The 24,744-nt window shown below is 37.3% G+C and overlaps 3 protein-coding genes across 5 annotated transcripts; all 3 read right to left on the reverse strand.

Annotated features, from left to right (window-relative positions):
* Positions 1–1,195: 1,195 nt before the first annotated feature.
* LOC18421417 (imidazoleglycerol-phosphate dehydratase, chloroplastic) lies at positions 1,196–6,373 on the reverse strand. 3 transcript variants are annotated; one of them, XR_002282009.2, is made up of 8 exons: positions 5,963–6,373; positions 5,023–5,144; positions 4,702–4,806; positions 4,463–4,555; positions 3,437–3,511; positions 2,229–2,291; positions 1,685–1,833; positions 1,196–1,502 (listed from the first exon to the last, which is right to left on the reverse strand). XR_002282009.2 is itself a non-coding variant. In XM_006826215.4 (8 exons), the coding sequence occupies exons 1-8, from the start codon at positions 5,976–5,978 to the stop codon at positions 1,475–1,477; spliced, it is 612 nt and encodes a 203-aa protein (XP_006826278.3). In that variant the 5' UTR covers positions 5,979–6,045; the 3' UTR covers positions 1,196–1,474. The 3 variants fall into 3 exon arrangements, 1 of the variants encoding a protein (XP_006826278.3); XR_016052005.1 differs by having other exon boundaries at positions 2,132–2,291; XM_006826215.4 differs by having other exon boundaries at positions 1,685–1,794; positions 5,963–6,045.
* Positions 6,374–10,051: 3,678 nt separating this feature from the next.
* Positions 10,052–13,158, reverse strand: LOC105421822 (Tetratricopeptide repeat (TPR)-like superfamily protein). Its single transcript, XM_011630760.3, has one exon. It carries the CDS (start codon positions 12,604–12,606, stop codon positions 11,002–11,004), a length of 1,605 nt encoding a protein of 534 aa, XP_011629062.3. The 5' UTR covers positions 12,607–13,158; the 3' UTR covers positions 10,052–11,001.
* A 21-nt stretch (positions 13,159–13,179) lies between these two features.
* Positions 13,180–22,555, reverse strand: LOC18421419 (uncharacterized). The gene is made up of 11 exons (XM_006826217.4): positions 21,887–22,555; positions 20,867–20,988; positions 19,923–20,214; positions 19,508–19,623; positions 18,261–19,041; positions 17,327–17,755; positions 16,391–16,579; positions 16,062–16,289; positions 15,079–15,421; positions 14,183–14,363; positions 13,180–13,919 (listed from the first exon to the last, which is right to left on the reverse strand). The coding sequence occupies exons 1-11, from the start codon at positions 22,106–22,108 to the stop codon at positions 13,454–13,456; spliced, it is 3,369 nt and encodes a 1,122-aa protein (XP_006826280.1). The 5' UTR covers positions 22,109–22,555; the 3' UTR covers positions 13,180–13,453.
* Between the last annotated feature and the right edge of the window lie 2,189 nt (positions 22,556–24,744).

Consider the following 24,744-nt stretch of genomic DNA (forward strand, 5'->3'; position numbering starts at 1 on the left):
AATGCTTAGAGCTTATAATGTGGTATCGCGTCACTCTCTACATTTATTCCCTGGGGCCAAAAGACTAGAGAAAATGAGTGATGAGGATGTCTTGTCTAAAATTTTGAGATCCATTTTTAATCTAACGAAGGAGGATCCGTGATCTTATCCTCTTAGATTAGCAAACTGTCTTATACTTAAATTAGGAAACTCTGTAAAGTTGAGAAATTCTTGTTAGTGTTTTTTAAGGTATTTAATTGTAACGAGAGAGTACCTGGTGTTTTAAGGCTCGAGTGAATTGGCCCTTCATGGGAACAACAAAAAATGAGAAAAAAAATAGTAATAAATAATAATAATAATAATAATAATAATAATATTTGACCAGTGGCCACTTAGTGGCTTAGGGTGGAAAACAAACGAACCTTAATATCATATTATCTATTATGTCTTGTACTATAAATGTGATTTATTCTTTAGGAGAAGTTTGTCTTGAGGTTGAGAACCATCAAATCGATACCTTGATATCGACCTTGATATGTATAAATATGAAAAAATGATTGGAAGTCCTAAAAATAGTGTCTTTTGTAACATGTTATTTGGATATTTCAACATTAGTGTTTGTGGACTTGATTGGCCTACACAATTATTGGAGCTTTTACATTTTATAATTAGGGGCTAAAATAGTTTTTTAGGCCATCATAAACATTTCAAACACAGGGAACTGTATCTTGCATAGTCATTCAAACAGGACTGATCCGGCGGTCCAATTGGCAAAATCGGTGATGGACCCATGCGTAGTCCAGCATGAGCACTAAGCCATAATTTCTTGAGAACTTGTCAATACCAGTGGTTGACCGGTTTGATCATCAGTTTTGCCGATTCTCTTGCATTGGCCAGCCCAATCATTTCCTATTCTTTGATAATTCTGATTGCACACAATATTTTATTTAAAAAATGTATGTTAAGAGTTAGGCAAAAATCGTCCCCCTAAATGGTTAAAAGGAAAATTTTCATACCATTTTGGCACGCATTCTTTACTCTGCATTTTTTTCTTTTTGCTTAAAGATTTTCTTTCCCCCTCTTTGGAATTCCTTGTTTTGGCTCTCTACAATGGGGACAAAGGCGCACGTAGTTCTTCTTTGCTGCCGCAGTTTAACTTTATAAACAAAAGAATGATAAATCTAACAAGGAGAAGGTAAGCCTTGTAAACGCGTTCTACAACATGAACAAAAAATTTATCATATCAATTACGGAAAAGTGTGACGCTTCAAAGAACATAGATTTGCCTCAGTCATGGAACAAGAAAAGTAATCATCAAGCAACTTTTGTCATCTCATTAATGTACACAGCGATGAATCAATTTTGAAATTGAAAACTTCTCCGACACCAACTTGGCACAGTTTTCATTATAAGTTGCATATCTTACTGAAATGGGGAAAGGAGACCAAATCTCATGTCCACCATTGCATGCACTATCGATCGCCGGATAGAGATATCAGGAGCGAGTTAATACTCCTTTGGAACTGCATTTATAAGAGAAGAAAATGAGCTTCAATCAAAATAAAGAAAAAAAAACAAAACAAAATCGTGTACTAGTTCACACGATCATGATTAACTCTATAATTTCAAATAAGGAAAGGAACTAGAGAGAGAAGACAAAGTAGACATCAGATTAAAATTAGGAGGAGATTTGAGGTAAACTTACCTAGGAATGCTTCCTTGCCGACGAACATCATAATCTGTGGCCTGCCGGAGGGCTCGTGCAAAGGCCTTAAAAGTTGCCTCAATTATATGGTGCGAGTTTTTCCCAGCAAGCTGTTTAAATCATGAAGTAGAGATAAAATACTGCACTCCCTACATAAATAGAGAAAGACGTAGATATACACCTCTTGTTATACTTCCACTTTCACTTCGTTATGTGTCTTAAATAAAAAGGGGCAAACCTAGGGCACGCAGTTACTGAAAGTTAGCTTTAAACTAATGAAGAGGAGTGGTACTTTGCTAAGTGGTATCTTAAGCATCACTCAATTTTGTAGATATTCCACAAAAGCTTCTTTCCCAATGCAATGAATTTGAAAAATTGTAGAGGAAACAAAGGTGTAACTTAGCTTTAAACCAATGATGCAATTGAATGATATTGGCTTGGTGGTACCTTGAGCATCACTTATTTTGTTAATAGTCAACAATCGCTTCTTTTTTGATGCAATGAATTCGAAAAATTGTACAGGAATCGAAAGCACAGACTCGACCTGCCGTATGTGAAGAGTCATCCCAGATGTATTGGCCATTGACTGAAAGAAGTGCTCCACCAGCTATACAGGCCAAAATATGTTAAGAAGTTAAACATCATACTTCAAAACCTTGACCCGATTATCTCATTAAAATTTTTATTTCTTGAAGTCATTTTCAGGTATTTAACAATTAAAATATCATGTTAAGTCAAGTTTACAAAATAGTAAAGACAACTACTTAAAAAATGGCACCACGTAGGCACATATAAACACATTCGTAGCGGAAAACCCCTGAAAGTCTCCGACTTTCTGCATGTAGCTTTAACCATATCTGTCAAAGACATGAATGTAATGCTGCTCAATCATAAGTTGCATTACACAGTAACAACGAGAGAAATTGTGTGGATCTTCAAAATCTACGATTAGAACATGTTGGCATTCATTCATCATTTGGATTTTTTGAAGTTTAATGTTACAACTTGTTGGCATTAGTTGGAAGGTCTATAATTAAAGAGCAGAATGCCATTACATAAGATTGGAACCTCCTAAAGCAATCCTATTTGCAACAGACAAAAATGAAGCACTAGAGAACTTGATTTCTTCATACCAGAGAATTAACACAACAGCATCAACTTACATCCACTAAATCATGCCAATTTTCGAAGCCCCATTGACTTTACCTAGTAAGGCTAAAGATTGGAAGTTTGTTTCTTCCAGAAAAGATTTGTTGCAATACACAACTTTTTTGACTGGCGACTGATCTTTCAAACTAGCCAGCTAGAGAAATCCATCTTCAGTTTCTCTTTCTATTTTATAGATAAAAATCCATGTTCAATTTCTAAGAATATTTTTATCTACTAGCCCACTAATGCTCCAACATATGATATAGAAACACTGCAACTCCACTAACCAGCATTTCAAAAAAATATCTCTAATTACAAGCTCCCATGTTCACAAATCAGGGCTGTCCAAAAATTGAATTAAGACTATTGATATTCACAAGAAATGAAAGGTCACCATAGATAGTTGAATTACTTCTTAGAATGATTCTCTGTTCAACAAATTCAAAAAGTAAACAAAGAATAGAAGGCCATGTTTGATAGCTACAATTTGATACTCTTTCTGATATCAGTGCTGGACAAATATTGCTTCCACATAGCAGCCCTCAATTCAAATGAAAATTAGAACTTGTATATACAGAACACAAAACAATTCAAATGCAATACCTGAGTGTCATATGTCCCAACTCTTTCTGTAGGGATGGATAAATCATAACTCAAGTGAGGTCTCCCTGACAAATCCTATCTCATGAAAAGAAAATTAATGAGAACAGAAAGGAACCAAATCATGAAAAGAAATGACAAACATGGTAAATTAAAAACACCCATAACTTTTTCATTACAGACGCCCATTGCGCCAAAGCAAACTACTAGAGTAAAAGCATAGGAATAAGCCGCTGAACAAGAACATGGAGTGATGCCACTGAATGGTAACAATAACATGGCCCAAAAAGATAGTGAAGAAATATTAATAAATAATATATTCAATGAAAGACACCAACGGCATTTCCAGTTATTTTACGCAAAAGAAGGTTCTTGTAATGGATCTCACTATACTTAGTGTATGTTGTTCTAGATGTTGATGTCAAGGCAAGCCTATGGTACTATAGCAAAACAATGCTTTGTGTTCCTCATTAGGTCTGCAATCTCACACTGACTTATCAAGGTCATCATGCCACTTACATATGATGAGCCATATAACATACTTTGTACTTTTTATTTAGCCATTCATATAAGTTGACATAGAAGTCAAGGACTCGGAAAGCCCTCTATTACTAAACAGATTGCAAAACAAGAATGGATCAGCGTATTTGGTTTTTTAGGATAAACGTCAAGGATTCGAACCTTCGACGTCGCTCACCGAAACTGGGACGCCTACCACTAAGCTGAAGCCTAAGGGACAAAAATCCACAGAGAACAAATTAACAATTTTCGCGCTATTTGATTTGCTTCCCTTTGTCTATGGAATATTATTATATGCATTATATAAATAGAAAATGTGATCGCTAAAGATAAGGGGCAATGTGGCATCCTATAGAGATTGGAATAGTTCAAATTATTGTAGACTAATATCACTTTTGGATGACACCTGAGGAAAAGAAAACATAAAAAAAGCATGTTGCCGACATGATCTTGGCATAAAAGTTGAAGGAGAATCCAAATTTAAATTGTAATCCATATTTCACATCTCACCAATGCTACATGAACAAGAGCTTCATCAAGGGGAGCTGAGAAGTCTCCAAAACGATTTATTCCTTGTCGATCTCCAAGGGCTTGAAGCAGTGTCTGCACGACTCAGATAAATAAAAATTAACCCTTTCTGACACCTCTATGTTCTCGCTAAACAAACACTACATGGTTGCATAAAATACTGACATAAAGAAACTATAGAAACTATAAATAAATTAATGGGTATACAGATAAAGATGTACTGTTCCAATGGCAAGAGCCACATCTTCATTTGTATGATGATCATCAATGTGGATGTCTCCCTGAGCCTTGACGCACACATCAAATAGTCCATGTGATGCTAGTTGCTGCACATGCAATGTGGCCAATAGCCATTACTGAAGTTAATAAGAAGTTCGATAATTTGTGCTATATAATAATCCAATGGACTGTTGAGAAACCATAATTCACTGGGACACCACTGCCCATTGATATGATGAATGGTGATGGGGAGAGAGTAAATGAAGCCATATTCCAAGGGCTAAACTAAAATTTTGAATTAGAATGAGTAGCAAAATACTTACATCCAGCATATGATTAAGGAACGGGATACCAGTATTGTTATCTGCAACCCCTGATCCATCCAAATTTATTTTCACATGCACATTTGTTTCCTTTGTCACCCTCCTAACCTCTCCAATTCGAGCTGCATCATTTCAAATTTAATCGTGCTGAAAATACTCCAAAATAGGATAATGATTTTACTTCCTCAAACTTTCTGTTTGATTAGTGTGATATGATAGGGAAATAGGGAAGGTCCAATCTAATGAAAAGAAAGAAGAAACAGCACATGAATTTCCTTATCCCTTCCGAACTCATAATCCTGATTGAATATAATCCATGGGAGCCACTAATTGCTCACTATTTCCCAAATATAAGTCATTAAACAGCCATATAGAATTAGCAGCGAGCCTAGTAGCAGTAGACCAGCAGTGATGTTGCATACAAATGTATCCCATGAACTGTAAAAACTTCAAAAAATTCGCACTCTAAAACTAGTATGTCTACTGAGACCTGAATTTATGCCCAAACTAATTGAGAACCAGTATGTTGGATCCCTGATATGGCCACAAAAGTTATTAAAAGAAATAAATGCAGTGATATGTAACAGTGACATTAAAATACACATATTAACAATTTCCACAACTTCAACAGAGCCATTGAAAAGGGAAAAGAAAACAGAGAAACAGGCCACAAATCCAACTCAAAATCAATCGGAATCCCACAATCACATATGCAATTACAACCATCTAAAACTGCTAAGCCATCGGGAGCTAGTCTTGTGAAATTTCAAACCAAAATTAAGAGAAAACATTACAATATAGAAGATGATTTTTAGTACAACCCAAATGGAAACTTCCATAAAAATGAGCACTTAGTACCAAAGACTCAATTTTTTTCACAGACACTCATAAAACATCAATAATATGAAAACCCAACAAAAATAAATGAATAAAACCTTACAGGCTTTGGGGCTCATGATAGGAGAGCCATTGTCCCTAGCTTCAGTAGCAGCACAACAAATGAATCTGAACGCCTGCTTCTGCATGGACTTACCAGAAAAACACAATTGGGTATGGTTAAATAACGATTTTTTAATAAAGAGAGGGGAGTTCAGGTTGATTTTTGGAGTATAAATGGGATTTTTGAGATGGGTATTCAACGAAGCCATGCGAGAGTGCGATGAGTGAGAAACCAGAGCGAGTTTTCCAAACCTTCTCAAGGGTTGAAATTTGATGCATTAATCGTCGATAAATCGCCAGCTCAAATGACCAAAATACCATTGACCGTATGACAGTATCAACTTGATGCATTTAGTTCCGTATCAGTATAAATATACATGCAGAGCATCTAAACAATCAAATTAGAGCCGACATCAAAAATTTCACTAGAGGTCGTTTCGGTGCTCAAATATCTTCAAATCGATCATTTTGACATTAAGATGCGAAATTAGAAAAAAAAGATTTTAAGTTTTAAAAATAGTACATTTTGTAACATATTTTTTGGACCGTCAATTTCAAGATTTTTAAGTTTTTATAGATCTGTTCGATCTATACTATTTTTTGAAACTTTAAATTTTATAATTAAATATAAAAAATATATTTTAAAGCTATCACAAAGATTTTCAGTATCGAAACCATATTTCTTGATACTATTTGAAAGTGTGCTTTACTCTGATTGTTTAGAGCCTCGGCTCTATACAAACTGTACCCATTAATTAATTCACATGTTTTTTCATATTCAAATTGCTAACTGCCTTTAATATCGCCTAATTTTTAACATAAGGAGAAAATTTTAACACCATGATAATTATTGCAATGAATTGATTTTACATGGATCTTATCAAAGTTATTATGTAAAACTTACGATATTATATATTTGCCGGATTATTTATTTATTTCACAAGAAGGCATAATCATCCCTAGCCATTAAATGTGAATTTTGATTGTATGGAATATGTCGCAAAGCTCGAAAGAAATTCTTTTGGACCTTAATGTACGTTATTTTACATTTAATAGCTAAAGGTGATTGTAACCTCCTTATATCAAAAGAAAAAATTTAAATAAGGTTGCAACCTTAAAATGTAGAACTAAAGTTGCACATAAAAAATCCATCATAAAAGATTGTTTAGATATTGGAAAACTCTCTAATTGATCATTTCAACATTGAGATGTATGAATATGAAAAGAAAAAAAGATTTCGAGTCTGCAAAATAGGGTATCTTGCAACACATTATTCGGACCATCTACTTTCAAGATTTTAATGTGTAGATAGATCTACTTGATTTGAATCATTTTTAGAGTTCAAAATTTTATAATTAGAGATGAAAACATATTCTTAAGCTATCCTAACTTTGATACCAAAATTACATTTATGATAAAATTTAGAGGTGCGTCTCAATTGGATTGTTTAAAGTTGCAACCTTATGCAAACCACACCCTATATAAAAAATAAGTGGTTTAATAATATACAATTATACACTATACCAAAACTTATTGGGTGAAAGATGAAACAAATTCATCAAAAACAGTTATCTCAGAGCTTTGATAATTTCCCTTGTGTTATATACATGGAAAATGATCACCATGTCTTATTTATGCCAAAATTTCAATATCACCGATGTCTTTGTTTTCCTCCACAATTTTATTAACCCAAACATAGTTTATAAACTGTGCATAACTGCAAATCACCATGTCCATATCATGCAGAAAACTCACAAAATCATGCACTATTATTTCTTAAAATATAGATAAAAGATCAAGCATAAGGTTCCCAGTATACAAGCATTCATATACATATAGAATTTGAATTTCCTCATTATACTTGGACTGTGACGTCCAGCTTCCATGGCCAACCCTTGCTGTGTTCTAGTCCTTGAAGAAAAGAAAACTGCGAGCACAGCCACCCGAAATCGCCTGTACGACCCACCTTGGTGCTGGTTATCTGAGCTGTGTGTTGAATTTAAGCCTCTTGAAGCCCAGGCGGCGACGCAGGTGAAGAATGGAATTGCATATGAATGGAAGCAGTCCTGTGTATTTATCCATGGCCTTAGTAGACATAGAAACAAATGGACTAATGGTGTTGTGGGTTCTTGGTATGGTGAGGCTAGGTTTTTATGGGAAGTTTCTGGGGGGTAGCAAATAGACTAATGGTGTTGTGGGTTCTTGGTATGGTGAGGCCAGGTTTTTATGGGAAGTTTATGGGGGGTAGCTTGTGTAAGAGAAGGCCACTTCATGAGTCTAGTAGACAACGGAGGGATGGAGCCACCAATGGGGGGGGGGGGGGGGGGGGTTTGCACGTTTTATCTAAGTGCTGATCACGAAGTAGAGAATCTAGGATAATCAGATCTTTGTTTACGTAGAAGAAATTTTTTTTTTTTTAGAATGTAGATTACATGTAGTTTATTCATGTGACCTTGACTAAGATATCCTCCAAAACTACAATAATGGGCACTTGGAATAAACCAACTCTAGAAGCAGCCTCTTTTGAACAAAACCCTAGAAACCTATTTGTGAGAAAACTTTACAGATGGCACTACCCACATTTACTCATGACCACTATTCCCAGCTATTCACTATTCCCAGCCGGCCATTCGATTTGAATGAACAGTTGGGATAACTTCAAGGGTTATATCAAAAGTTTGTTCTCAATGTGGAGTAGATTTGATGGCTTAGAATATTTCAAATTTTTTTGGGTATAGGAGTTGGGTTGTATTAGGTAGACAACCAACATAAAACTTTGCCACATCTTATTGTGAATCTTGAACCTATGTTATATTTGGTTTTAGTGAAGGTATGGCTTTTGATAGAGAATAATATAGGAATATGATTCATGTATCCGACTTTAAATAATTAGAATAAAGTTTGGATGATGATGATGATCAAAATATATTTTATATTTTTATTTTATAAATCATTTTATAGTCAGCAAGCACACCTCTTATAAGAGGTGCACCTGGTAAATACTAAAAGATGTTAATCATATTGTTGCTTTTATTTTTTTAGATGCGCCCGTTAATAAGGTGATGGAACGCCCAAAACTCCATGCAATATATATATATAACCCGATTTGTATGAGCCAAGCCTGCATATATAGAAATACGAGCCTGTTAATAAAATCTATTTTTGAGATGGATTTTAAGACTTAATTTTTGAAGACATATAATCTCTAATATGGAGATCATGAATATGAAAAAATAAATAAAATTTTAAAACTAAAAATAATAATTCTAATAAAAAAACATTTGGACCGTTAGTTTCCATTATTTTTAGATGAAACACCTACTTGCATCCATCTTTAAGATTGATGCTTTACACTTTCTGAACCACATATGTAGAAACGCGGTACCGCCCGCATGAAAAAATTTTCCATATAAATAAGCTAGAGCTATTCCCAACGGACCATTCATACATGCCTGTGATCCCTAACTCTGTATCCGTCTTTCCATTCATATTCCAATGTCATTCATGCCTGTGATCCCTAACTCTGTATCCGTCTTTCCATTCATATTCCAATGCCATTCATGCCTGTGATCCCTAACTCTGTATCCATCTTTCCATTCATATTCCAATGTCATTCAAGTTAGTAACCAGACCTTCATGCCAGCATGGACACAGTGTGTGAATAAGAAATTAGCAACTTCTATGGAATCCATTTCTGACCAAAATACTTTCGGTGTGGATGATCTCATTAACTGACATAAATCCCGACCAAGTTCCAGTAGTAGAACTGCTTTTTCGCCTCCACCCATTGAAGAGTGAAAACAGCCACCTTGGTCCGCTCCTATATTCATAGGTGACAGACTTTAGGAACCCTGCTTGTCAAAAAACTCCTCCAAAATGCCGCTAATGTTTTGAATTAATAACACTATTTCTTCATTAAACTTATTCACATGTCCAAACGGACTCATAGAATACTGTGAAACCCCAAAGAACATCTACAATCAATAATCAATGTGAACCTGCCACCAACTAATAACACCAACCACCAACTCTCTTTCTTCAGAAAACTTATCGTATGGGCAATTGGATAACCAAGTACTTAGAAAGAAGCTTCTCACAAAAAATATAAAATTCACACACAAATGATTGTGTTACATCTTTTTGTACAGGGTCACATGCCTGAAAATTTGGATATCTTGTGACCCTCCGAAGCCCTAACATCACTGAAGAGTTTCAGTCCTCTCAATAATGTATGCTTTTCCACAAGAACAAATAAAATGACAAGAAATGTCTCTTCACATGAAAAAAAATGAACCAACTGTGCAAAAGAGGGTCGCCACACACTGGCATTAACAAGGAAAGAGCGACACTGTTAAAGCTTCCTAGCTTGGTTGGATCCACTTCCATGTCGGAATATCCTCACCGAGTCCTTTAAAGGAAACACATCTGCAATCATTCGCTTAGGACACTTCAACCATAATTGTTACATTTCTCCATTTTCCTTCTGGGCAACTCGTGCGCTTGGTGAAGGCACTCCCTTCAACAAAAACTGCTTTTGAAATGATTCAGGGAGGATGGCCCGAAACCCATATGCTATACATAAGTCTGTTACATTTCTCCCTTTTCCTTCTTCAACTAAATGGGCCCTCCCTTCAACAAAGACTGCTTTTGAAATGATTCAAGGAGGATGGCCCGTAACCCATATGCTATACATAAGTCTGTTACATTTCTCCATTTTCCTTCTTCAACTAAATGGGCAGCTGGTGCGCTTGGTAAAGGCCCCTTCCCTTCAACAAAAGCCGCTTTTGAAACGATTAAGGGAGGATGGCCTGAAACCCATATGTTGTACATAAGAACCGTTTTTGAAATGATTCAGGGAGGATGGCCTGAAACCCATATGCTGTACATAAGAACCGCTTTTGAAATGATTCAGGGAGGATGGCCCGAAACCCACCCATATGCTATACATAAGTCCAAGTTGGGCTTTTCTTCTTCTTTTTCTTTCCATTGGTGTCCAAATTGGGCACTTGAAAACATGCATAATACAAAAAACCACAAGCCTTACCAATAGTCCCCACAAGAGCAAGACCCCTGCACAAATCTATGAAACCTTGCCCTGTCCCTCACAACTATCTCCCTCCCATAAATCTTAGACACAAGCTTGGCCACCCCATGGCAATCCCCACATATCCTAAGGTTCTTTATCACATGAATTGGGGAGCCCACCTCAATGCTGATAAGCCCGTAGGCAATTGCCAGCTTCTCACTATGATACCCCAAAGCGTTCTCCTTGTCCTCCTCATCGATATCATGAAGCACAAAACTAGTTTGTGCAACATACCCATTAAGCCGAAGCTTCCTATTCATCTCATCCACCTTAGAATAGATCTCTCTCCACCGTGGGTGACCCCTGTCTCCCATCACAAACCTATGGATGGATCCCTTGGCCTCTATAAAACTAAAGCCAGGCACCTTTCTAGAGTTGCAGGTTTTCATAACCTCCCTCACACGAACAACATCAGCCCATTGAGAATGCATAGCATAAACATTGGACATAAGCACAAAGTCCCCACTGTGGGTGGAACCAATCTCACCAAGCTTAACCATGGCCCTCTCAGCCAACCCCACGTGGCCATGAACATTACAGGCTGCCAATAAAGTCTCCCATATCATAGCATCCGGCTCAATGGGCATCGACAAAACAAGGTTATAGGCCTCATCGAGCCTTCCTGCTCGACCTAGGAGGTCAACAACGCACCCATAGTGCTTCACATTAGGCCTCACCCCATGTTCTCTTTCCATTGTGTCGAAAAGCCGAAGCCCCTCATCTATCAACCTTGAGTGATTACACCCACAAAGGACAGCCACCATTGTCACTGAATCAGGCCTTACTCCCTCACACAACATAGAGTCAAACAAGCCCAGCACCTCTCTTCCATGGCCATGCATGGCCATTCCCATAATCACAGTATTCCAAGACACCAAACACCTATGAGTCATTCCGTGAAACACTTGGCGCATCAACTCAACACACCCACACTTCGCATACATGTCCATGAGAGCATTACACACCACCACATGGTCATGCATCTTAGCCACCAATACAAAAGCATGGGCCATACAGCCAAGGCGATTGGACCCAAGCTGCGCACAAGCAGACACCACCCCAATGACGGTGCCCTCATCAGGGCTTAGCCCTGCACAACGCATGGTCCTAAACAGGCTCAGCGCACGCATGGCCTCGCCACCAAGCACATGGCCCGAAATGAGCACGTTATAAGCAACAGTATCTGTTCGAGGCATTTCATAGAACACTTTGCACGCATACGCCAAATCATTGGTTTTTGCATAGAAGTCCATTAGGGTAGTGAGGAGGAGGGGGTCAGCCAGGTGGCCGAGAAGAACTACTTGGGCATGGAGCTGGTGGCCCTCCCGCCCAGCTAGGGCGCGTGCACAGGCCTTGAGGGCAAGTGAACAGGAGACGGCGTCTGGTGTGGAGAGTTTGGTTTTGAAGAGAAAGACGGCTTGGAGGGGATTGGGCCTTAGGGCTAGGGCTTGGAGGGTGGCATTGATGGAGGGGAGGTTAATGGGGATTCTAGAGATATGGGGGACTCGTCTGGTGAGGTGATGGGCTAGGTGGTGCATGGTGGGGAGAGAGGGGATCATGAGAGGGTGGCGTGAGGTTGAGAGTCTACATTTTGGTGGCCAACTAGAGAGAGAGGTACGCGGAGAAACTAAACACAAGCAACTTAAAATCACAAAATAGAAGCAAATTAAGCTAAGAAAGGTAAGAGAAGCAAAAATAGAAGCAACCTATTCCAATCTCTACCTACCTGTAACAAGCAGCTTCCTAATGCAACCTTATCACTGCCTCTCTCTCTCTCTCTCTCTCTCTCTCTCTCTCACAGTGCATCACAGCATCAGATCCCTTCCATAGGATGGAAACACTACTACAAATTTGCATACACAATGCTGAAATATTCACCAAGAGCACATCCATTGTACACAAATTACATCTTTTCTAAATCTGTTAAAGGTTGTCTGAATGCAGCCAATGGTATAGTATACCTTGAAGCACCCATTTTACAGTTGGGGGCGAATGTGATCTTTATGTACACAGGATAAACGGTAGTGTCATATACTTTTATCCGGTGTACATAACGCAGCTTCCAATTAAATGGTACATGCACATAGATTTACATATCCATGAACATAAATAGCACCTGGCATGCATGTGGATTGTAATAACCTTAGTCAAATAGCATTTTTATTCATATTTTCATGTTCCATGTTCCTGCAGTCTTTATGTACAGGATCCACATCTAAATTTGACTCTAAACCTCATCCCACACTGTACATCTGCATTAGAAGAAAAAAAAATCCACCATGAAACACCCTATGAACTAAATTCATCCCTGTACACTGAAACATAATATAAATAGACGAATGGGACATTAAAACAAAGCTTCTTCATCTCTGTTTCATGACCCATTAATCAATTTAGAGCATATTTTTACACATTTTGAGCAATCCAAGAATACCATGGACCATGAACCCCTCGAGAAACTGAACACATAACAGAAAGCACCTCCACAATCTCGGCCAATTGCTTGACTAAGAGCCCAGCTCCAATCCTCTTAAGGGCCATTTCGGCCATTGCTTCCCCACATGGACCTCCACCGACAAGAATGAGTGCTCTTGATGCAGTATAAACTGCTTGAGAAACCCTAGAAAACACAGGATCATCAGGGAGTAAGCTCTTAGCCAACAAGCGCGCCATCAACTCTTTTTTGGCAAGCCTCTCGCCTTCTTCACTGGAGTTAACACTCATGAGAAGCTCTGCAATCTCCATTACACCCACATTATCATCACTGTTCAAGAGCTCGGTGAGCCTCTTACATGCGTTGCAAACCACCTCCTCTATATTCATTTGAGAGGTTGGCTTCTTCAGAGTTAGGGTTTGCCGAAGAACCAACAAGCTGCAATGTCAGAAAATTCAAACCCCATATTAGAAAAGTGATATCTTTGCTAGATAAGAACCTAAATCATGAATAATTAATTTTGAACAATTAATTTTGAACGTTCAAGAAAAAAAGATTCGGATGAGTAATATTTTCTATTCACTAGCAACTATTCTAAACCGGTAAAATCACAATTGACTATTCTAAACCGGCAAAATCACAATTGACGATTAAAATCAGCAGATTTCTAAAGCAAAGAACTTGTTATCTGAATAACCAACCTCGTAGAAACGACAATAGCTTTCTGGATCTCACTCTGAACTCCCCTCAGCCTTAAACAATTCAATTTCAATGTTTCTGGAAGAGTCTCCTCACTGACCCCCTGAAGCTGGTTTGCGAATTTTAACAAGCCCAGCCTGACCAACACGTCAACCGTTTCCCCCTTACATTCAGTTTGATGACCTGCACAGACAAATAGACTTTATCATGAGAACAATCGATTAAAGAAAATAATCCATTAAAAAAGGTGCTAAAAATGTGAGAATAATAAAACTTCAGGACAAGTGGTACCATGATGATGAACTAAATGTTCAGAATAGGAACCGAAAGAATGCCCAAGAAAAAAAAGGATGGTACCATGATGAACTAAATGTTCAGAATAGGAACCAAAAGAATGCCCAAAAAAAAAAAAGGATGGTACCATGATGAACTAAATGGTCAGAATATAAAAAAAAAAGGATGGTACCGTGATGAACTAAATGTTCAGAATATGAACCAAAAGAATGCCCAAAAAAAAAGGACTTAAGAAGTGATGCCACAATCATTTTGGTTGTGTGACCAAACAGGAGCAGAAGCAAGAGAGCGAGTTGGGTACAACACAAATATAAAGAATATCATTTGTATTCTTAATAAGCACCAATATCTCAAAATGATAAAGAAGATTATTTCTATTCTTAATAAAGCCATACAAATATAAAGAATATCATTTGTATTCTTAATAAGCACCAATATCTCAAAATGAGAAAGAAGATTATTTCTATTCTTAATAAAGTCAAATAAAGTATATTTTCCAAGTATAAGAAAAAGAAAAAAGAATCCAAAGATTACTTGTAACTTCAATCATACTTAGGCGGAAGGAAAGACTAAAAAATGAAGAGAGAAGGACAAGCATGCGTACCTATGGGAGAAGATGCCATAGGTGATCCTGGGGCCCATTGGTTTATTCGTGAAGCCCCGACACCCGTTTTAAGAACATTGGCAGGGAGACCATTTGACGAAGAAAGATCTGAGTTAGTTTGTCTGAAAGCCAAGAGCAATGCACTGTGATCTTTCCATTCCTGTTCAGCCATTGGCTTTACAGAAGAATACCACTGAACTGTTAAAGGTAGGGAGGTTGCAGAATCAGAGGGAAGTCCATAACGAGCTGCAAATGCTCTCTGTAAATATTCCAACCCAGCAGGACCCTGTATCAATGGTTCGAGAAGTTGTATTCGAGCTGCACTTATCTCTTGCTTTAGAGCCTGCATAGCATGTATATCAATTTCCAATATAATAAACCAAAAAGAAGCATCTTAAAACACTTGAAGAGAATGTAAATCCAATTATACATAAAACATAACTAATCCTACTCGTAATCCACAGATAATGTAAAGAGGAATGAAACAAGTGGCCTTCGCAATATAGCATCCATCAAACCAGTAATTATGGATGCTCGTGAGTACAAATGAATACAACATTAAACCATAATTATTGGTAGAACCAACTAAAAGGTTACACTGGGAACTCATGAAACCCATAAATATGGGTGATCCTGTGTACAAAAGAATACAACACAAATTATTTTTTCATAAAGACTACTAGGATCAGATTCAGGAATTCAGCAGTTGCGGTTACTTCCAAATACAAAATGTCATAAATGAGATTTAATAAATAATTTTTTAAAATAGTTATTTATAGCACATGAATTTTACCCAAAAACAAAATGTGGGTAACCAATGGTTGTACTACCAAAGTTTGGTACCAAATCAATGAATCACCTATTCAATTCTTTAAATCAACCAATATTGTCTCAAACTCTAGATGGCTTTGAACCCACAAATAATCAAAAACTAGATTCTATGAAACCAAAAACTAGATTCTATGAAACCAAAAAATGAGTACCTGTATCTCCTCTAAAACAAAGCGCAAGCCCTTGATTGTTGCAATTGCAAATGAGCTATTCAATTTGCCATCAACCCGAGCTATCTCAGCCAAATCATTCAGCAAATTGTTGTGGGCTGCTCTCATATCATTCTCCTTGGCAGGAGCTGAAAGCTTCTGTAAAGTACCTAAAGCATATTCCAAAATCCTCCCAAGGTAATCAATATCTGGGTTCACAGAACGCAATACCTGAAAGATACAGAAGACTTAGCACCACCATTTTTTTAAAAAAAGCATTAAACCCACCGTTTGTGCAGTAAACAACATATTGAGGGAGAGTGAGAAAGCACCTGGGTTAGGATATCCACATCAATAGCTTCAGTGACCTGTAGTCTCCAATTCTGAGGAACCATAGTGCAGAGTTCATCCCTGATCTCCTTAACCAGTTGAATTACCCAAGAGTAATCAGGGTCATCTTGTTTCAAAGAATCAGTGATCCCATCCCAAAAGGCCTTTTCCATTGTGGCCTTGATTGAATCCTGCCAGTTCAAGCAGAAGTCACTTACTAAACCACGAAAAATAACTGCAGCAACAATTATATATAATAACTGCAGAAATGAATATATTAATGCAAAAGGTGCAAGTTTTCCTTGCAACAAAAGATGCACAAACTATGCAACATTGTTAAGCATGTGCATGATTCATAAACAGCCTTCCAATGAAAAATGTGCTTGAGTTTATAATGCTTGAGTTTATAATCTTAAGCCAGGGTTTCTACTTGTAGAATCTCAGATGCATTGGTGTTTGGCAGTTAGTAGCATCAGACTCACATACTTACAAGGACCCATCATACTGTGAGCTCTTATATTGGAAAAGTAAATGAAGAGGAGACCTACAACTTCCCCAGGGGTCATATTTCACAACCAACTATCATGTCCACATCAAATTGTCATTTATACTTAATATATATCTCAAATGTAAATAATCATGTATGGAGGCCGTAGCGATGAAGCTCTGAATAAAGATCTGATATGAAGAACAATATGGAAGTATAATCATCCCTAGCGATGAAGCTCTGAATAAAGATTTGATATGAAGAAGAATATGGAAGTATAATCATCCCCTCATATTTTGGTTTAGTTTCAGAGAGAGATTTCACAAACTACAATTATGTTCATCCATTCTATATTCGGTATACCAAACTTGATAACTATGATGATATAGAAAGAGCGAGTATAAAGCATGCTCACTGAGAGGATAATAAGAAAGAGAGACCAGTACTATACCTGGACACCACGAGGGCCCTTGTTAACTAGGTCAAAGCAATCAGCCTTCATCAGGCTCCTCCTATGGACAATTTCATTAACAAGTATTTCATTTTCAATTGTCAATTTCTCAGCTGTGGTGCTCGCAGATCGGTCATCTACATCTGAGGAGGGAGATTTGACCTTATTGAACAGGGATCGAACCACATGACTCTTTGGCTTTCTCAGAATTTCTTCTTTTCTTCCTGCGGATGCTAGCGAAGACCCAACCAGTGAATCAGGGGAAGAAAATGGATCTTGAATTAAAGGTGATGCCAATGGGCTGCCATTTTCATTCCCTTCGAAGAATCTGTATCGCATATCTGAAAGCGCGGACTCCATCCGCTCAATACCATCAGTACCGCTCAAATGATGCACTTTCTCTCGCAGAAGTTTCTGGTCTTCAGACACCTGAATTATGATAATGGATAAGCATTAGAAACAAAACTAGAAGACAGGCAAGAGAGGAAACCTCATGGAAGACGAGAACCATGACAATCAGAACATGATCTGTAGTTTTTATAAACCTAAAAATTAAGGGAAACTATTGTAGTTTTTATAAACCTAGACATTATGGGGAACTATTAAAACAAAGTAAAATAAAAAACAGAAAGTGCAGCAAAGAATTGAAGTTGCTGATCCTTGTTTTGCAAGAAACTATCCGAACCAAGAAGACATTAAAAAGGATCCAAACCAAGAAGACATTAAAAGGGTAAAAATTAAAGAGATGGGTGTAAGCAATCATAAGAACTAAAAGATCATATCATCAAAATTATACTTTTAAACAAGTTAAGCTTAGGATTTGAATGATTACGAAAGATACCAGAAGGAAATAAAAATGAGTCACTATATTGAAAACTCAGAGCAAAACCAAAACGAACACTACGTTATATTTCACAATGAAGAACTTACGAACCTGTTTCTGAATGGCCTTCATGTCATGTGTTAGGTCGCCTGCCACTCCTTCAGTCTTCATCTTGCATGTCTGCATCATTGAAAGTTCAAGCTGGCAGGCAGCCCTAACCAAGTCCTCCTCTAAGGATCGAGCATCCTTAACCTTCCATACCACAAAGTGGTAGAGATAAGAGCACCATGCCGCATCAAAAGCCTTCAACTGAGACCGAAACGTCACCAAATTTGGTGATGCATTGGTTTCACATTTGTTATCAGGACCTGGGTTGCTCTGTGGACCATCTATCATTATCTTGACCAACAACTCAAGCTCCCAAACAAATTTAGAAGCTGCTTCAGCAAGTGCAACCTCACGTTCCCCTTTACCACTGAAAACCGCATCAGGATGACCCAATATCATATAAGCACATAGAGCAACTCTAACAGGGTATCTTAACAATTGACTTCTTTCTGGGGACTTCACATCTTTGGTAGAATTTTTACTAGAAGTCATCCTGGCTGACCTAGATCTAATTGGCATTCCTCTTCTACTAGGAGAAGACAAGCGCTTGAGCAAATGATCAATGTTCGCTAAATTTGATCGAGAGGACCTTGTAAGAGTGACCCGGCTCGCAATGCGTTCCAGTAATGCCTTCACAGTTTGAAGGGTGGTAGCAGATTCTATGCGTATAGCAAGTTGCTCAAATGGCATAGACTTCACAGATCGTTCATTGATGTCTAGAGCCTCATAGTCTTTGGCCAGGACAAAAGTTGTCCTTCTCACTCTTCGGAACTGTCTCCAGCACCTTCACAATAAGATGTGAATTTATTTTGATAAGTAATAGACAAACTAACTGGAATGCAAAAGATTTGACGAATGAATGAATCTTAAGCCACCAATCACATAAGGGCATGTAAAAACTCCGTGATATATTCCCCAAACCATTAAGTTTCTGAAATGAGAAACTCTTTATATAAAGAACTACATAAGATACTTCGGATCCTCTTCTTGAACTTTCGAAATAAACAGAAATTAATTGAAATTGAAGAATCCGCGGTTCTGATTATGCAACTGAAGTTCTGTGGACTGTGAATGAAAACCTTTTAATCTCTGCAAAATTTACACAAAGTTTGGTTGCTTTTGAGACAATGAATACAGATAAAGTGCTGATATAGAAATCTCGTTGGCCAAAAGCTAGAGCTCAAGTTGATATATATTCATACTGCTTCATGAAACTAAATCAATCATCCAATACTAACTCACTACATTACCTTGCCAATTTCCTAGAGAGGTGATCCCCGTGTTTGCATAGATCAAGGCGGTTCACACGACTAGAACCATGAGGAGTAACCCTCTGTCTCAAATACTCTGCTCTCTGTCTCCTGGCCTGTCCAAAGCAAATCAAAATACAGGTCAGATATCATGACAACCTTATAAGAGAAAAAGTAAATGATGAATGCAAACCATCCAAAGGTAACAGGAAAAGAGAACAATGCAAATTACACTACAAGAGCAGGAATTTAAAATAAATAAATGCATAATCATACTTGAATTTGTTCAACAAAGAATCAAAAGAGATATGCCCCCCACTTCAGAGCCCTAATACTATAAATAGAAAGCTCTAAGTAAGTAAATAAGGGCAATTCCAATTGGAAGTAAATAAATGAAAAATTGACAACTGCTTACCCTTTGGAGCCGATCTTCGAGCCTCTCTTTCAACTTTCTCCTTTCAATCTCTCTTTGGTTACAAACAGTTTTGGCAACACGCCTTGCTTGCATTACCATTGCATGGGCCCTTTTCTTCTCAGCTTCTATCAACCCCAACCTCTTCTTCTCAGCAGCTGCCCTCTTCTGGGAAATGGTAGCTTGCATTCTTTCTTTGTATCTTTTCTCCTGACAAAGTACCCCAGTTTTAGCAGCCTGGCGTAGCTCATCCAACCTAGCCAATCGCATTTGAGCCTGAGTCAAAATTTCCAACCTGCCATTTGAACAGAGAAACCAAATTTAATGTAACTTAACTGGCACTCAAATGACACAAAAAAGAAATAGAAATAAGAAATGGTGTAAACAAATACGACAGTAAAAGATAAGATGGAACTCAACCAAAGAGAAAGAGAGAGAGAGAGAGAGAGAGAGTGAACCCAGCCACCTCAATGGAGGAATTTAACCTTAGGTGACTTCGACCCAACAATGAGAGAGAGAGAGGACTACTCACCCCACTCAATGAACCAATTCAACCATAGTAAGTCCAATGGGAGAGAGGAGGCGGGGGAGTGGGGGAGAAAGAGAGACGGGTGGGAGGGGGAGGGGAGAGAGAGAGTGAGATCCCACTGAATAAAGGAAATTTAACCAAAGATATTTTCAACGAGAGAGAGAGAGAGAGAGATAACCAGCCCACTCAATAAAGGAATTCAACTAGGTAATTTAACGAGAGAAGGGGGTGAGAGAGAGAGAGATTCTGTCTTAGCCCAAAGGAATTCAATCATAAATAACTTCAACCCAACAACAACAATAAGAAAGACAGCGAGAGACACTCGAGCCCACACAACAGACCACAAAAATCTACAACCAAACAACAAGAGAATCAACACTACATGACAGTGAAAACACTGATGAATCGATGAAATTACCTCTTTTGCTCAGCAGCATAAAGCTTTGCTTCAAGACGCTGGCCGAGTACTTCATCCTGTGCTGACCATGTTGGGCTTCTCAGCTTTGGCTTCGCTTTGTTCGACAACCATTCATGAAATTGCTAGTGAATAGCCAAAAAATAAAAGAGAGAGACAAATCTCACTGTTAGTCATCAACACTAACAAAATTGAAAACCCATGCAAGTGCATGATCATAATAACAAAAAAGTACAATAATCTCCAATAATGCTATAGACTGAGTCGAGTTATCTTTTTGTTTTTTAAGTCATTGTGCGCTTGAACTTTTAGTCTTGGTTGTACTTGTCAAAATGCTTAGTCTTTGGCTATGTGAATAGTTGCTACTTTCTAATTCCTTCACACAATATCGTTAAAAATCTTATAATAATAACAACAATCCACTATCTTTGCTCTATATCGCTCAAGGTCAATTGGAAGATTGTATTTCCCATCTTTCATATATGTTTCATTTCTATTGCAACAATATCATCGAGAAAAAATGTTAATGAAGACCCAAAATTCGATATACCAAATAAGAAATACAATTAGCAAATAATTTAAAAATCTTGTCATAAAGGAGGAGAGGGTCTTTCTGAAGTGACACCGTAAACCCAAAAACCCTCCTAAATTCTCATGACTGAATAATGAGACAAAGAATCTCATGCCAGAAAAGCTTAATAGACGTAAACCGCAAGTCGAAATTTTATAGGCAATAAAACAAGTACAACCACGAGACGTAAAGAGAAAACCAGCAACCAAAAATTCATGAGAACAGTAGATATATCGCACCTTTACACAAAACCCTACAAAATCCATTCTCAAGGACAAGAAACAAAAAAGGCGTAGAAAAACTATTCCCATCGAACAGAAACAAGCAAACCAGACAATTGGCACTTACTCATGTAAAAAGAATAAAATCGCCCAAAATTCAACAAAAAAAAAGAAAAGAAAAAAAGAAAACAGGAGCGGGAGAGAGAGAGAGAGAGAGAGAGAGAGAAATACCTGGCGCCTGAGGTCGGCTTCTCTAAGCTTGGCCTGAATTTCTTCGAGGCTCACAGAGCACTTGCTCTTGTTTCCCAGCGACTCCATGAGCCGCCGTCTAACTCTTTCCGGCACGTTCGAGGGCGACCCGCCTTGAAATACTTCAAAGGCAACTCCATTAACCCCACCGTTATCCGACCACTCCATCACGCCTGATTCCGACAACTCCACGCCGGCGCCCATCTCCGCACCGGCAGCGACAGAAGGATCGATGTAGAAAGAGAAAAGAAGAGTATAGACTGGTAGAGAGAGAAATTTGGGGAAATCTTGAGAGAGAAAAGAGATCAGAGAGAGAATCAGAATAGACGAGATGGAAATCGGGAGTAGAATAAGGAGAGAGTCGGATTGGATTTAGAGAGAGAATAGGAGACGTGAAAGAGTGAAGACGAAAGTTTAGAGAGAAATAGAAAGGGAAAGGAAAAAGCAGGGAAAGAGAGATAGGGAGAATAAAAGCGCATGGCTTAATTTTTTGCGATGGTTTCTCTCTCTTACTTAGCGCCGACTCAACGGCTCCCTGGAGCCTTGACGGGGACGCGTCCGAATTTGGTCACCGTTCGCTTTGTGACGTGGGCGATCGGTTAATCGACACGTGGATACCCGGCTTAATGGACACGTCAGCATTATCGCCATGCCTTTTGCGTGCTTGGGTGGGAAGACAACCTTATTACTTCCATGAGGTAAAAAAAGAGAAGTCAAACGTACCTAAACTTTCCCTTCAGATATTTTATGCTCCCGCTACCATTCAACCTTTTAATTTTGATAAAGAGAACTACTCACGGTTTGAAATTAGATATAATATCTTAAAGTATTTTATTTTTAATTTTTTTTATACAAATTATATAAATATAAAATTTGATACATGTCATTTTTTTATTGAGGCGCACCTATAAAAAATATTAAAAATAATTTTTCGATAAAATATAATGACTAAAATACCTTTTGAACCTTTCAAAAGTATTTTGGTCATTTTATTTTATTGAAAATAGTTTTTTAATATTTTTCGCTAGTGTGAGTTTAATAGAGGTATGGACTTCTAAAATTTGGTGTCAAAATAGTTTATATAAAAAAAAATTTAAAATAAAATAGTGTAGAGATGTGACATTGTGATTGGGACAATCTTAACCCTCCATTTAAAATGGACAGTTGGATAAGGGAAAGTACTTAAGTTTTATGCTGCAGAGGAAGTACATAAAGCTTAGATAAAAAAAATATAAAAGTGAAAAGTAAATAAAACTGTATATTATTAGATTATCTATATTTAGAAAAGAGTTTATATACAACAGAGGCTCTAAACAATCTAATTGGAGCCCACTTCAAAAATTTAATTAAAAGAAGTTGTTTTGATGCTCAAATATCCTCAAATTGTTCATCTCAACATCAAGATGCATGGGCATGAGAAAAAAAAATGTATTTCAAGTTTTAGAAATAATGCATCTTGTAACACATTTTTTCAACGTCAATTTTCAAGACTTTAAAGTTTATATAGATCTGCACTATTAAATTTTATAATTAAAGAAGAAAATATATTTGAAGGATATAGTAAAGATTTTCAACATTGAAACCACATTTATCGATACTATTTGCTTTGATTGTTTAGAGCCTCGGCTTTATAAAAACTGCACACCTATGTATTTAGGGATAGTAGAGAGACAATATGCCTTTGATACAAAGAGAATGGTATGATAGGGCTGAAGCCCTATCAAAATAAGTAAAGCTTCACGTCATATACTCATCAAAAATTGCAATTCAAGAGTCAAAAAACCTTTATATCCAACATTATGCGTGAAAATAAAAAATAAAAAGGATTTCAAGCTCTAATGATAGTGCATTGTAACAAAATTATCTAGACTGTTCATTTTGCCCTAAAAGTAAGTGTTCAGATCCACAAGATTTGTACTAGTTTTTTAATCTCGAATTTCATCGTTGTTGTTGAAATTTGATTTTAGAACCATCATGAAGATTTTTATTGTCAAAAATGTTATTACGTTTTCATAAAGTTCAGTCCTTATAAAAACCTCATCCTTCTCAACTTAAAGTTGTGCCAAACTCATCACCTTGGGCTTGAACATATCAGGTAGGGGCAACTGGGCAAAAATAAGAAAAAATGAATGTGGACAAAATGACGTTCGAGGGAATTTATTATATAACTGATCTACATAATTTTCTAAAAGTATATCATGCACTACGCTGCATTGTGCATGGTACACCATGGCGATTTTCAACATGCAATTTGGACCATTGATAGCAGAGATTAATCTTAACCAGACAATAATTTTCTGTTCAAAGCAATGGTTAATCTTCACCGTTCATCATTGACAAGGATCGCCGATAGTGGACCATGTAGCACATATCATGCTATTGAAAGCAATGGTTGATCTTCACCGTTCATCAATGACCAGGATCGCCGATGGTGGACCATGTTTCACATATCATTGGAGTATGGTTGACTAACTTTTTCATGTGACAATAAAGAAATGATAAAAGTTTTTATAAAGTTGGTGCCCTAAACAATTAAATTAAAGCATACTTCAAAAATTCAATAAAGTTACGTGCATTAGTCAAAAAAACAAAATCCGAATCAATAGTGTATTTCTCTATATTGATGCTTGTACGGCACTCCGTGAATTTTGGCCCATTTCTTCAATACATTATTTTGGAAAAAAATTGAATCAATACTGATATTTGTTGTTTGTTGAGTCAATGCATAGTTGATGTTATGTTATGGCACAAATTGGCCTTAAAAAGACCATAAAATTATGATGTGAAAATCACTTAAATTTAGTCAAATTTCTGGGTGGAATGCTTGACCATGAAAATGC

Source organism: Amborella trichopoda, chromosome 3 (genome assembly GCF_054954075.1).
Source record: "Amborella trichopoda isolate Santa Cruz 75 chromosome 3, AtrichopodaSantaCruz75HAP2 v2.0, whole genome shotgun sequence".
NCBI classification, from domain to species: Eukaryota; Viridiplantae; Streptophyta; class Magnoliopsida; order Amborellales; family Amborellaceae; genus Amborella; species Amborella trichopoda.